We start from the raw sequence: 13838 nt of genomic DNA, 5'->3' as shown, positions 1-13838 counted from the left end.
CACCAAGAAATTATGCAAGGATTGACGGAAATTTACCACTTACATAAAGTAGAATATGTCACTTAAAAACAATCTCAGAATCAAATTCATAAGTAAAAGCATCCCAGAGTTATTAATGCTTAAAGTGACAGTGGTCAGATGTGCAAAAAATGCTCTGGTCCTTTAAAGTGAAAATGGGCTTGGTCCGTAAGGGGTTAATTTAATTTGCCTGGAGATATAACTTTTTGCTGTTCTTGCCTTTAGGTTAATGTATAGTTGTTATACTATCAGTTCATTCAGTGTAGTAATAAATGATGTTTTGTATACAGAAGTGCCTGTATAATATGTGAAGAATGCAGTAGGAGTAAAATACATAGATATACATACTGAATCCCATAAAATACCGTGTCCACTTAACTCTTCAGTGTATTGGGAGTCTTGGCCATACATGGTCCACTATGTTGGAGACAGCATTTTGTAAGTGAATCAGTGAAGCCAGGATAGGGACTGGTCAGACTGACTTCTCAGGGGGATGGCACTTGGACAATTGGCCCTTCCAGGCGGAATTCCGCCCAAAGAATAAACCAGTTCATTCTTGTGCAGAATTGTGATCCCTAAATGTGCATCTGCAGTTCCGATACAGAATGTCCATATGTGCACTATTCGAGAGCAATAGCGAAGTGCATGGGCCTTAAAGGGATACTCCACCCCTAGACATCTTATCACCTATCCAAATGGGGATAAGATGTCTAGGGGTAGAGTACCACTTTAAGTCTTCCAGACAGGTTCCTTTTTAACTGTAACACTGTGTATACATTATAGCTTGATATCCCATAATAATATGTACTGTGTTGCCAACATGCTTATTGATACTAAGGACACATGGGCAGAAAAAAGTATTAATAGAAGGTTAGGGGTAACTTTATTATAAACCTTCTAACTCCTCTATCTATTGGACATTTCCATCACATAAATTGGCAAGCAGTCCCCCCTCCCCCCCCCCCCCACATTCCCAAACAAGCAACATCATTGGTGCCCAGCAGTAGCTGTCATAAGATTCACCAACTAAAAACAATGGGGGGGCAACCACCTATAGCCGTATAAACAAAGTGCGCTTAGTTGGCTATTAGTATTGTAAATATTTATTATTTACACAGGGATCTTATTGTTATGGTGATGACACAAAGTATAACAATATTTGCTCAGTGTACACAAAGCGTTTATAAACACAGTGTAGTCTGTATTCTGGATATCAGATCAATGGGAAATCTGTCCCCATTGAAGAGCCTCTTGAGATGGATAGATAGAGATCTAACAACCCAGTGTGTGTGTGTGTGTGTGTGTGTATATTATTAACATGAATATGGCACACGTGTTACTTATATGTCAACAACAAACATAGGATAGGTGATTTAACCCTTACCAACCCCCTGTTGTGAGGGTCGGGGTTTTTATTTAAAGTCTCTGCATAACTTCCAAATGGCTGGAGATATTTCAATAATACTTTTTCCTATGTTACTTATGTCAAATAAAAATATATAATAGTTAAATTAACCCTTAACCTACCCCTATATGTGAAGGATGGAGTTTTTGTTTCATGTCCCATGCAAGTATATAGGGCTTCTGGTACCTTACTCCACAAGCTCCGCTCTGCATCTCCTGGTTAATGTGTCAGTCTGGCTGGTAAGCCACACCCTCCACATGCCATGCCCCATCTCAAAGACACGCCCACCCTTTAAGCCACACCCCTTTTATTTTCAGTTTACAATATCTTCACCACATCACAGCCCCACCTGGGGACGGGATATGAGGATTAGAAATGAGTAGAGATGAGCGAACTTACAGTAAATTCGATTCATCACGAACTTCTCGGCTGTTGATGACTTATCCTGCATAAATTAGTTCAGCTTTTAGGTGCCCCCGTGGGCTGGAAAAGGTGGATACAGTCCTAGGAGACTCTTTCCTAGGACTGTATCCACCTTTTCCAGCCCACGGGAGCACCTGAAAGCTGAACTAGCAGATGTAGGAGCCATATTGCAGGTTTCGAGCGTCTACTGCAAATACAGGCTGATAAAGAACATCACAATATACAGCTTTGTCTTTTCCAGCCTTTTATATGTATCTGTACAGTAGTGTATGTGTAGGTCAGTACAGCTGAGATAGAGAGACATGCTCTACATGTCCATATACATATGTGGGTAGCAGATAAATGTATCACAACTTATGTTTCTGTCTCCTCAGAATAGTGGAAATTGCGGCGTGTCACTCCTCCCACACGTCTGCTGCTAAATCTCAGAGTGGTCAGGTATTCATGTGGGGACAGTGTCGAGGACAAGCCGTCATCTCCCCTCATCTCACCCACTTCTCTTGCACAGATGATGTGTTTGCCTGCTTCTCCACCCCTGCTATAATGTGGCGCCTCCTTTCCGTAGGTAAGGAATCTGTGAGTCACTAGAAACTGCACACATGCTGACTATTACTTGTTGGATGCGGATGGGGGTTACTTGGTTCAAAACTATGGCAGTGAGAGACAAATCCTTTAGTCATCTTTCATAAACCTTTTCACTTTTAACTACATATTGTGACTCCACCACCTTAAAGGGGTACTCCGGTGGAAAACTTTTTTATTTTTATTTTTTTAGATCAACTGGTGCCAGAAAGTTAAACAGATTTGTAAATTACTTCTATTATAAAATCTAAATCCCTCCAGTACTTATTAGCTGCTGAACAACAGAGGAAATAATTTTCTTTTTGGAACATTGAGCACAGTGCTCTCTGCTGACAACTCTGTCCATTTTAGGAACTGTCCAGAGTAGGAGAAAATCCCCATAGCAAACATATGTTGCTCTGGACAGTTCCTAAAATGGACAGCAGAGGTGTCGGCAGAGAGCACTGTGCTCGTGATGTCAGCAGAGAGCTCTGTGTTTCAAAAAGAAAAGAATTTCCTCTGTAGTATTCAGCAGCTAATAAGTACTGGCAGGATTACGATTTTTTAATAGAAGTAATTTACAAATCTGTTTAACTTTCTGGCACCAGTTGATGATATAAAAAAAAAATAAAAAAAAAAAAATTTCCACCCGAGTACCCCTTTAAAGGTATGACTGCTCATTGTTAAAGGGAACCTGTCACCTGTTTTATGCTGCCCAAACCAGCAGGTGCTGTGAATTAGTCTGAAACACTCAGGTGTTTCAGAGAAATCAGGATTTTATGAAAATCCGAGTAAATAGTCCCTGCGGCTGCCCTCCACCCTGCAGGCCCTAAGTGACACTTCGCTGCCTGTACACTGCTAGAGAAAGATGTGTCACTCATGCCCGGCTGGGTGGGGAGCAGCTGCCAGGAACCGCACCAATGACTACTTAGCCAGATCTTGGTGGCTTTTTGAAAAATGATTTCTTTAAAATGACAGTGTTTCAGAGTACAGGGTGGGTTATTTATGTGGATACACCATAATAAAATGGGAATGATTGGTGATATTAACTTCCTGTTTGTGGCACATTAGTATATGTGAGGGGGAAACTTCTCAAGATGGGTGGTGACCATGGAGGCCATTTTGAATCCAACTTTAGTTTTTTCAGTAGGAAGAGGGTCATGTGACACATGAAACTTATTGGGAATTTCACAAGAAAAACAATGATGTGCTTGGTTTTAACGTAACTTTATTCTTTCATGAGTTATTTACAAGTTTCTGACCACTTATAAATGTGTTCAATGTGCTGCCCATTGTGTTGGATTGTCAATGCAACCCTGTTCTCCCACTCTTCACACACTGATAGCAACACTGCAGGAGAAATGCTAGCACAGGCTTCCAGTATCCATAGTTTCAGGTGCTGCACATCTCCTATCTTCACAGCATAGACAATTGCCTTCAGATGACCCCAAAGATAAAAGTCTAAGGGGGTCAGATCGGGAGACCTTGGGGGCCATTCAACTGGCCACGAAGACCAATCCACTTTCCAGGAAACTGTTCATCTAGGAATGCTCAGACCTGACACCCATAATGTGGTGGTGCACCATCTTGCTGTAAAAACTCAGGGAACGTGCCAGCTTCAGTGCATAAAGAGGGAAACACATCATCATGTAGCAATTTCACATATCCAGTGGCCTACATGATGATGTGTTTCCCTTTATGCACTGAAGCTGGCACGTTCCCTGAGTTTTTCCAGCAAGATGGTGCGCCACCACATTATGGGTGTCAGGTCCGAGCATTCCTAGATGAACAGTTTCCGTGAAAGTGGATTGGTCGTTAAAACCAAACACATCATTGTTTTTCTTGTGAAATTCCCAATAAGTTTGATTTGTCACATGACCTTCTTCCTATTGAAAAAACTAAAGTTGGATTCAAAATGTCCGTCTTCAAAATGGCCGCCATGGTCACCACCCATCTTGAAAAGTTTCCCCCCTCACATATACTAATGTGCCACAAACAGAAAGTTAATATCCCAACCATTCCCATTTTATTAAGGTGTATCCATATAAATGGCCCACCCTGTACATTATAGTGTGTTAGCATCATATACACTATATTTGTTTCATGCTGCCCGTGGTTAGGGTGACAGGTTCCTTTTCACAGCAGAACCTCTAAAAAATGCATAATAAATAAATGCACAGGGGGAGATTTATCAAAGGATTTAGACTGTTTTTTCCTGTCTAAATTTGTCGCACAGAAAGTCGCAGTCTAAATATGTTCGACTTTTTTGCGACTTTTGCTGTAGAGGATTTTTAGTACATGATGCATTCTAGTCTATTTTAGACGGAAAAATGCATTGGTGCTGAATTTATCAAAAGTGACTTTTCAGCGACAAGTCGCATTGGCTGAAAGTACGCCGAAATGTCAGACCATGCTGGAGCAGGTTTATATACAGTGTAAAGCATAGATCCTGAAGTCTGTGCGCAGAATTTATCAAGAGCCATGCGCCTTTTGATAAATTAGGCGCACAATAGACCAGACTAACCCTCTGTAGTTTGGTCTATATTGATGTGGGACATAGACAGCTTTGATAAATCTCCCCCACAGTCTAGAAAATACTTTGATGGAATTTCTAATCCAAATGTCCTTTTCATCCTGAAGAGCCAGATGATCACCTGACAGTAGCAGAGTCTTTAAAGAAGGAGTTTGACAATCCGGAGACCTCAGACTTGAAGTTCTTAGTGGAAGATAAATTCATTCACGTGCACAAAGTCCTTCTTCAAATTAGGTAAGTGTAAAGGTGACCATACACCTTCAATAAGTCTTGGCCGAACTGCTATATCTCCTGACCTCCCCATACACATGAATGTTTGTTTGCCAAGTTTCCTCTATGGGATGGGTAAGTCGCAGTGAGGCAGCTAAATCCAATATGCCCAATATTTTCCTTCCCCAACATAATTTGTTAGGAGGTGACCATAGACATAGGCAATTGGTGGGTTTAGTCAACTATTGTAGTAAGTGTATGGAGACCTTCCAATGGCCTATTGTCAGATATAAATAGAAGAGAATACATGTGGGACTGTGAATTCTGAGTTTTTTATCTTTTATGCCTTTTAGATGTGAACATTTCCGTTCATTCTTACATGACAGTAATGAGGATGTCATTGAAATGAACCAGTTTTCTTATCCAGTATTTCGCGCCTTCCTGGAGTATCTGTATACTGATAATATCAGCATTTCTCCCGAGGATGCCATTGGTAAGTACTGATATGGAGCATGGATAAGAATGGTGTTTATGGAGAAGGCAGCCATGGTTTTGCTCTGCTATTTAAAAAATAGTTTTATACCAAGAAAAAAAGACAGGTTCAGGAAATCTGTGCCTACCTGATAAAACCTTCCTATAATGCTGAACTTACACAAGACCGTGTTCAGCCACCAGCTCCCCCATGGTGTTCATGTCACTTCAGAGTAGAAAAGGGGATTCCTGTCATCACCTATCTCCCAGGGGGAAACAAAGCATTTCAACATACCCAATCCTAAGTATTTCATCCTTCTTTACTTTGACAGGAGATACCATGAGCATCCCATAATCATGTCTATGCTGGTTACCCAACGAGATTAGTGGGGCTGGGAAGATATTATTCTGGTTCTAACAAGTATAACCCAGCAGTGGAAAGGTTATGGTAATTCTCAGTGCAGTATAAAAGGAAATCTTTATGAGCTTCTTTCTGTAATAAATTTAAAGGGTTATCAGGTAGAGGGGGGGGTTAAAGTATGCCCATTTTGTGGTATATAAAAAAATAAACCTGTACCTTCACGATACCTCGGTTATCCTCCTCTGGTCCTCAGTGCGGTCGTCTTCCTGCTTCTGGGGCCTGACATGGCACACGACAGCGATGCGCCAGCGATTAGCGTCTGACAGTGATGTATTTAGTGGGCTACACAAATGATCCAGTGAACATTCTTGTGGGCCGACTGTACAATTTGTCATGTGAAGGCAGATCATCGGCACATCTAAAAGGGTCCTGTAGAAGAGTTTATTAGGTGCTGCCTGCCATTATAACATATAATATACATCGTGCATGACCTGAAGTATAACATGACCATCTTTATATAGCCTGGGACTGGAATTACTGAAAGGTAATTTTTATTTTTTGCAGGACTTTTGGAACTGGCCACATCGTATAGAGAAAATAGACTGAAGCAGCTATGCCAGCAGACCATAAAACAAGGTATCTGTGAAGAGAATGCGGTGGTGCTTCTGTCAGCAGCTGTAAAATATGATGCCCAGGTACAAGGAAAACTCTTTATATGTTGTATAGAGACAGACTAAATTGTCACTTGTATCATTTTGACTTCATAGCCAAACCAGAGTGGAGTGAAGTCATACATAAGTTATTTGAAGGGGTATTGCAGCGCTACACATTGACCTCTTTAGGATATGCCATCAGTGCCGGTCCAACCATTGAGACTGCCACCTCTGCCATATAGATGCTATTGCCTCTTCTGCATCACCCATCACCATTTGAGTAAATAGAATGTCATATTGTGTGGGAGAAAAGCCAAAGGGACTGATGTGCTTTCCACGAGTTGCAAAGGTTGGACCCTTACAATCAGGTATCGATGATATATCCTAGCAATGAGCCCTTTAAATGGACATTGTCATTTGCAAAATATTTTCATATAATGTACATTTATATGTATATTTGTTTTATACATTGGTTAAAAAATACAGGAAGTGTGGGGAGGACGAGCGGGGCTCTGCGCGCACTGAGGCTCTATGCTGTGTGAGCTATGACCAGCTCACACAGCGGCCTGCACAGAGCTCTGCTTGTCCCGCCCTCACTTCCTGTATTTTGTCCAAGGCGTGACACACACAGGCAATAGCTGCAGGGCCAGCATTTTTTTCACCAAAAATATACACCTTTTTTAGCCAATGTATATTACAAATTTACATATATCTACATTGTATAAAAAGTTTTTGTAAATGACAGTGCCCATTTAAGGCTATGTTCAGCTATAGAGCAAAAACCTTATAGCTCCTAACAAATCAAGTAAACTAGATTATCTTGTGATTCTGGTACCTCCCAAGGGGTGGGTCATAGGCAGCAAAATTCTGTCGTAGAAGCAGGAAAAATGGGCAAGCTTAATTACCTAAGCAACCTTGAAAGGGCCAAATAATGATGGCTAGACAACTGGGTCAGAGCACCTCCAGAAGAGCAGGTATTGGGCATTGAAGTTAGCCCACCTGGTCTAATACCACAGAAGAGCTCATCTAGCACAAATTGCTAATAAAGTTAATGGTGGCAAAGAGAGAGAGATTTCACAACACACAGCTTTCTATGTAGACCCTTGTCCACAGCCAAAAGTTCTTAGCCCAAAGGGCACATCATCAAAACCGAAATTCAGGATTTATACCCAGATTATCTATTGCAAATGCACCAAACTACTACTTAACATGGCTTGTGCTACACTTTTTTGCCAGGTCAACAAAAGGGCACAGCTTAGATAAAAACATAGTGTGGCCTAAATGTGCCAAAATAAAAAAATTGTAAATCTCATTGTCTGAGAACAGTAAATCTGGGATTATCATCAAATTGATGCCAAAAAGTAAGGATGTGGCCTCCCACAGACTCAGATCTACCACAATTTATGCCAGAAACTAGTGCAAATCTACACTTGCCCATCTTCATGGGGGAAATAACTTGCTCTATCTGCATAGCATAAAGGAGATCACACTGATGGTATTCATGTTAATGAAGCTCCTGTTGGAGTTGTAGCATCCTGGACACACAGACCTCATGTCCAGTGTGCATTATCGGGAAGAAAAAGAAAAGTCTGAAACTAGGAGCAGGTTGCAAACTGTATATCAGGGGGCTTCACAGTAGATGAATAATGGAATGTAAATGGCAGAGTGAACTTCCTGCCAAAATGGAGTAGCAGTGCACACACTGGAGATGGGCGCTGTACTCGGCTATGTCCGGCACTTCCCTTAGGGACTGAATAGAGTGGTGATCCACCTGTGTGACCTCTGTTCTGACAGGAGATTGTAGGTGTGTGGGTCCCAGTAGTCAGACCGCCTGAGTTTAGTTCATCCCTTATATCTAGGATAACTTTTAATGTTGGGACAATACCTTTCAATATGCAGCATAAAACTGGTGTCTGATTCCCTTTGAAGGAGATCTCCAGGTAAAAAATAACTTTCCCCCTATCCACAGGATCGGGGATAGGTAGCTGATTGCGGCAGGTCTGAACGCTGGGACCCAGCGCTCAGTGAGGAGCGGGTGCTGCAGCCGGCACGGGCTCCATTTATTACTATGGGAGTGCCGAAAAGACCCTAGTACAGCTCTCTGCATCATTGGCGCCCCCATAGGAATAAATGGAGTGCGTGCCTTCTACTAGTAGACTACACCGCTCCTCACTGAGAGCGCCGAGGTGCTGTCCTGGTGATTGTAGCGGCCCCAGCGGTTGGACTACCCGTGATCAGCTACTCTCCTGTGGATAGGGGATAAGTTATTTTTCGCTGGAGTACTCCTTCAACTTTCCCAAGGAGTTGTAAGCTGTGTCCTCTTAATGCAGGGTTTCCTAACCAGGGCGCCTCCAGCTGTTGCAAAACTATAACTCCCAGCATGCCCGGACAGCCAAAGGTTGTCCAGGCATGCTGGGAGCTGTAGATTTGCAATAACTGGCGGCACCCTGGTTGGGAAACACTATCTTTAAAGGGTACCCCGGAGGAAATCAACTGGTGCCAGAAAATTAAACAGATTTGTAAATGACTTCTATAAAAAAAAAATAAAAAAAAAATCTTTACCCTTCCAGTACTTATTAGCAGCTATATGCTACAGAGGAAATTATTTTCTTTTAGAATTTTTTGTTTGTCTTGTCCTCTGCTCTCTACGGGCACCAGGTGTCAGCATCAGGAACTGTCCAGAACAGGAGAAAATCCCCATAGCAAACCTATGCTGCTCTGGACAGTTCCTGACACTGACAGATGTGTCAGCAGAGAGCACTGTGGACAAGACGGAAACATTTTTTAAAAAGAAAAGATTTTCCTCTGTAGTATATAGCTGCTAATAGGTACTGGAAGGGTAAAGATTTTTTAATAGAAGTAATTTACTTATCTGTTTTTAACTTTCTGGCTCCAGTTCATTTAAAAAATAAATAAATAAAAAAATAAAAAAACTTTTTCCACCGGAGTACCCCTTTAATGGATCTGTGTAATATGACTGTCAGGGCTATTTCAGCACTAAAATCAGCTTTTGCTGCAAAATTATACACCTTGACAGATTTGTCTTTTTGCTGGTTTGATTCCATCCCAAAATTAATTTTATGCCATCCAAAAAGATTAGTAATTCTGGTCGCCATTGACTCCTGCTTTAGATAATGTTACATTTTTTTTTGTGCTCCAAAGATTGTAAATTGGTGCGAAGTTTGGCTCAGATTTTTCAGAATGTTATGTTAAGATGGTTCTCTACCACTGGGTGGCACTGTTCTTCACTCCTCCATAGTGATAGAGCGATTCCTTTTTCGTCTACATTAGTTGAATATTCCTATATATTTATAAAACTGTTTAGGTTAAATAAAAAAAAATTAGATAATAATAATAATAATAATAATAAAACCTTGTTTCTTAAGGATTATTTGTTTTATTTGCAAATTATCCCTATTAACCCCTCAAGGACAATGGACTTAAATGTACATCCTGATGCGATGGATGTGGTTCCTAATGCACCACGACATACATTTACGTCCCGTACATGACCGGACCGTTGCTCGCATCATGCATGACAGGTCCCGTCTGCTATCAAGTAAGAAAAAAATAAATAAAATGCTCTCCCCCAATAAAATTGTAAATTGCCCCTTTCTGCCATTTTACCCCCAAAAAAGCGTAAAATTATAATTTTTTTTTAAATTAACAAATTTGGTATCGTCGTGTGCGTAAATGTCCGAAATAACTTCAGGCCCAGAGCGCAGCGCTCACGTGACATGCGACTCGCATCACTAGGACATGGAGTTGCAGAATATGAATATGCTAATTGGGTCAGCGGCAGATTAAGGAGATGGAGAGAAGCAGGGGTGCCCGAACTACGGGGCCCGCTTCCTGCGTGCAATTACCTGAATTCAGAAGGGGAACTTCGCTGGCCAATATCTCAGGAACCACAGCACCGATTTTATAGTGAGTGACCCCTCTTTGGACTCTTGTTTCCCCCACACTATAACCCAGTGTATTGGGTTTAGACTGGGTGATCAAATTAAAGAAAATATGAAATTTTTAACGTAAAGTGTACAGCGTGAAAACAAAACCCTCCAAAATTTGCAACATTTCGTTTATCTTTTCAATCTCCTCAAACAAATGATACTTTTTTAGGTTTGCTGTACATATTATGATAAAATCTGTGATGTCATCACAAAATACAACTGGTCACGCAAAAAACAATCCCTCAATGGTCTGTGGATGGAAATATAAGAGTTATGATTTTAAGAAGGTGAGGATTAAAAAAACGAAAACGCAAAAATAAAATTGGCCCAGTCCTTAAGGCCAAAATGGGCTGTCTCTAAGGGGTTAAAGGGAACTTTGTATATGTTAAAATCTTCTTCCTCACCATCCCCGGGAGATGTTCCTGCCTGCAGGGATGGTGAGGATATGAAGTTTGAAAGTGTCCCCCGCCACCCCCATAAGAAGTCCCCTGGGTGGGGAGCTATACTTACCTAGTCTTCTATTCTCCGTCTGTAATCACGCCCTCTCCACATGATTGACAGATGTAGCAGAGCGATGACTGTCCGTGGCTGGGCTGTCAATCACACTGAGAGGACATGAGAAGACAGGACTAGGTGAGTATAGCTCCCTGCCCAGGACTGCTTACAGGGCCGGCAGGAGATACTTTCTAGCATCATATCCTCACATCCCTGTGGGCAGGAACGTCCCCAAGGGATGGTGAGGAAGATTTCACTATATATAACTCGTTGCCACTGCTTCCCTTTTAAAGGGGTACTCTGCTGCTTTACAGCATATTTTCTAAAAGGAAAATACACTATGGGAATGTGGCTTAACCCCTTAATGACCAAGCCCATTTTGACCTTAAGGATCAGGCCAATTTTATTTTTGTGTTTTTCGTTTTTTCCTCCTCGCCTTCTAAAAATCATAACTTTTATATTTTCATCCACAGACAAGTATGAAGACTTGTTTTTTGCACGACCAATTGTACTTTGTATTGACATCACTCATTTTACCATAATCTGTACGGCACAACCCAAAAAATACTATTTGTGTGGGGAAATTGAAAAAAGAACCACAATTTTTCAAATTTTGGAAGGTTCCGTTTTCACGCCGTACAATTTACGGTAAGGCTAGGACTCCACTGAGATTTTTGCCGTGCGATTTTTGTGGCATAAGAACGCCAGAAAAACTGCCACAGTTTTTCCCTGCGTTTTGGCGTTTTTAACGGGCGTTTTGACCTTTGTGTGGAATTTGCAGTTTTTGGCCTTTTTTTTTTTTTTTATTTTTTTTTTTATATAAAATAGTTGGGTACCAAAAAAAAATAAATAAATAAAAAGATGCAGTAGGGATGTAAAATGTATTTAACCCCTTAAGGACAATGGACGTACTCCTACGCCCCCGTTTCTTCCAAGTCCTTAAGGACCGAGGACGTAGGAGTACGTCCTGTCCATTCCCGGCCCCCCGCCGCTAGCCGGAGGGGAGCCGGTGCCCGATGCCTGCTGAAATCGTTCAGCAGGAATCGCGGCATATCGCCCAGGGGGGTCATTATGCCCCCCCCCCCATGTCGGCGATGGCCGCAGATCGCTGGACAATTCAGTCCAGCGATCTGCGGCGATTCTGGGTCAATCGGGTCTCCAGTGACCCGGTGACCCGGAATTACTGGCTGATCGGGGCCGTCAGAGACGGCCCCGAACAGCCAGAGCCTGCAGGGGTGAGGTGGCACTGGTGCCACCTCACGATCGCCCTGATTCGTCGGACGGATTCCCGGCCAACCAATCGGGGCGCCTGCTGCGGGTGTCACTCCCGCACCCGCTCCGCCCCTCTTCCGGAGGACGTGAGCGGGTGCGGGAAGACGACCCCGGGTGCTGGGGACCCCGATCCCCGGCGTTAATGTTGGGATCGGGGCCCCAGGAGCGACGGCGGCGGCGGGACTGACCTGCAGCGTCTATCAGCAGCAGCAGGAGGTGAGTGACAGCCTCCTGCTGTTGCTTAGCAACAGCTCCCAGCATGCAAAAAGGGCATGCTGGGAGCTGTAGTTATGCAACAGGAGGAGGCAGACCACCACAACTCCCAGCATTCCCTTATGGGCATGCTGGGACTTATGGTTTTGCAACAGCTGGAGGCACATTCTTTCTATGGAAAAGTGTACCTTCAGCTGTTGTGTAACTACAACTCCCAGCTTGCACAAACAGCTAAAGTGCATGCTGGGAGTTGTAGTGGTGCATCTGCTGGTTGCATAACTACAACTCCCAGCATGCCCGTTGGCTGTCGGTGACTGCTGAGAGTTGTAGTTTTGCAACAGCTGAAGGCACACTGAGTTAAGTAGCAAACCAGTGTGTCTCCAGCTGTTGCATAACTACAATCCCCAGCATCCCCAGCCAAAGTAGTATGCCTCCCGCTGTTGCATAACTACAACACCCAGCATGCCCTTCCGCTGTCCGTACATGCTGGGGGTTGTAGCTTTTGCAACAGCTGAAGGCACACTGGTTGCAAAACACTGAGTTTGTTGCCAAACTCTGTGTTTCACAACCAGTGTGCCTCCAGCTGTTGCAAAACTACAACTCCCAGCATGCACTGATAGACGGTACATGCTGGGAGTTGTAGTTTTGCAACAGCTGGATGTCCCCCCCAATGTGAATGTACAGGGTACACTCACATGGGCGGAGGATTACAGTAAGTATCCGGCTGCAAGTTTGAGCTGCGGCAAATTTTCTGCCGCAGCTCAAACTACAAGCAAGAAACTACTGTGAACCCCCGCCCGTGCGACTGTACCCTAAAAACACTACACTACACTAACACAAAATAAAATAAAAAGTAAAAAACACTACATATACACATTCCCCTACACAGCCCCCCTCCCCAATAAAAATGAAAAATGTCTGGTACACCACTGTTTCCAAAACGGAGCCTCCAGCTGTTGCAAAACAACTACTCCCAGTATTACCAGACAGCCACTGACTGTCCAGGCATGCTGGGAGTTTTACAACAGCTGGAGGCACCCTGTTTGGGAATCACTGGCGTAGAATACCCCTATGTCCACCCATATGCAAGTCCCTAATTTAGGCCTCAAATGCGCATGGCGCTCTCACTTTGGAGCCCTGTCGTATTTCAAGGCAACAGTTTAGGGCCACATATGGGGTATCTCCGTACTCGGGAGAAATTGTGTTACAAATTTTGGGGGGTATTTTCTGCTATTACCCTTTTGAAAAATGTAAAATTTTTGGGAAACCAAGC

At 42.9% G+C, this 13838-nt stretch overlaps 1 protein-coding gene across 4 annotated transcripts in view; it reads left to right on the top strand.

Moving 5' to 3' along the window:
• RCBTB2 (RCC1 and BTB domain containing protein 2) overlaps positions 1–13838 on the top strand; it is a 53737-nt gene that overhangs the window by 33116 nt on the left and 6783 nt on the right. For 3 of the 4 annotated variants that reach the window (XM_056562111.1, XM_056562109.1, XM_056562110.1), the window contains 4 exons: positions 2221–2411; positions 5048–5174; positions 5504–5643; positions 6547–6677. In XM_056562111.1, coding sequence (XP_056418086.1) covers positions 2221–2411; positions 5048–5174; positions 5504–5643; positions 6547–6677 — 589 coding nt within the window. The remainder of the gene's footprint in view (positions 1–2220; positions 2412–5047; positions 5175–5503; positions 5644–6546; positions 6678–13838) is intronic. The other variant, XM_056562112.1, reaches the window with a different exon arrangement.

Source organism: Hyla sarda, chromosome 2 (genome assembly GCF_029499605.1).
Source record: "Hyla sarda isolate aHylSar1 chromosome 2, aHylSar1.hap1, whole genome shotgun sequence".
Lineage (NCBI taxonomy): Eukaryota > Metazoa > Chordata > Amphibia > Anura > Hylidae > Hyla > Hyla sarda.
Note: the sequence above shows the minus strand (reverse complement) of the source record. Positions and strands in the feature narration are given on the sequence as shown.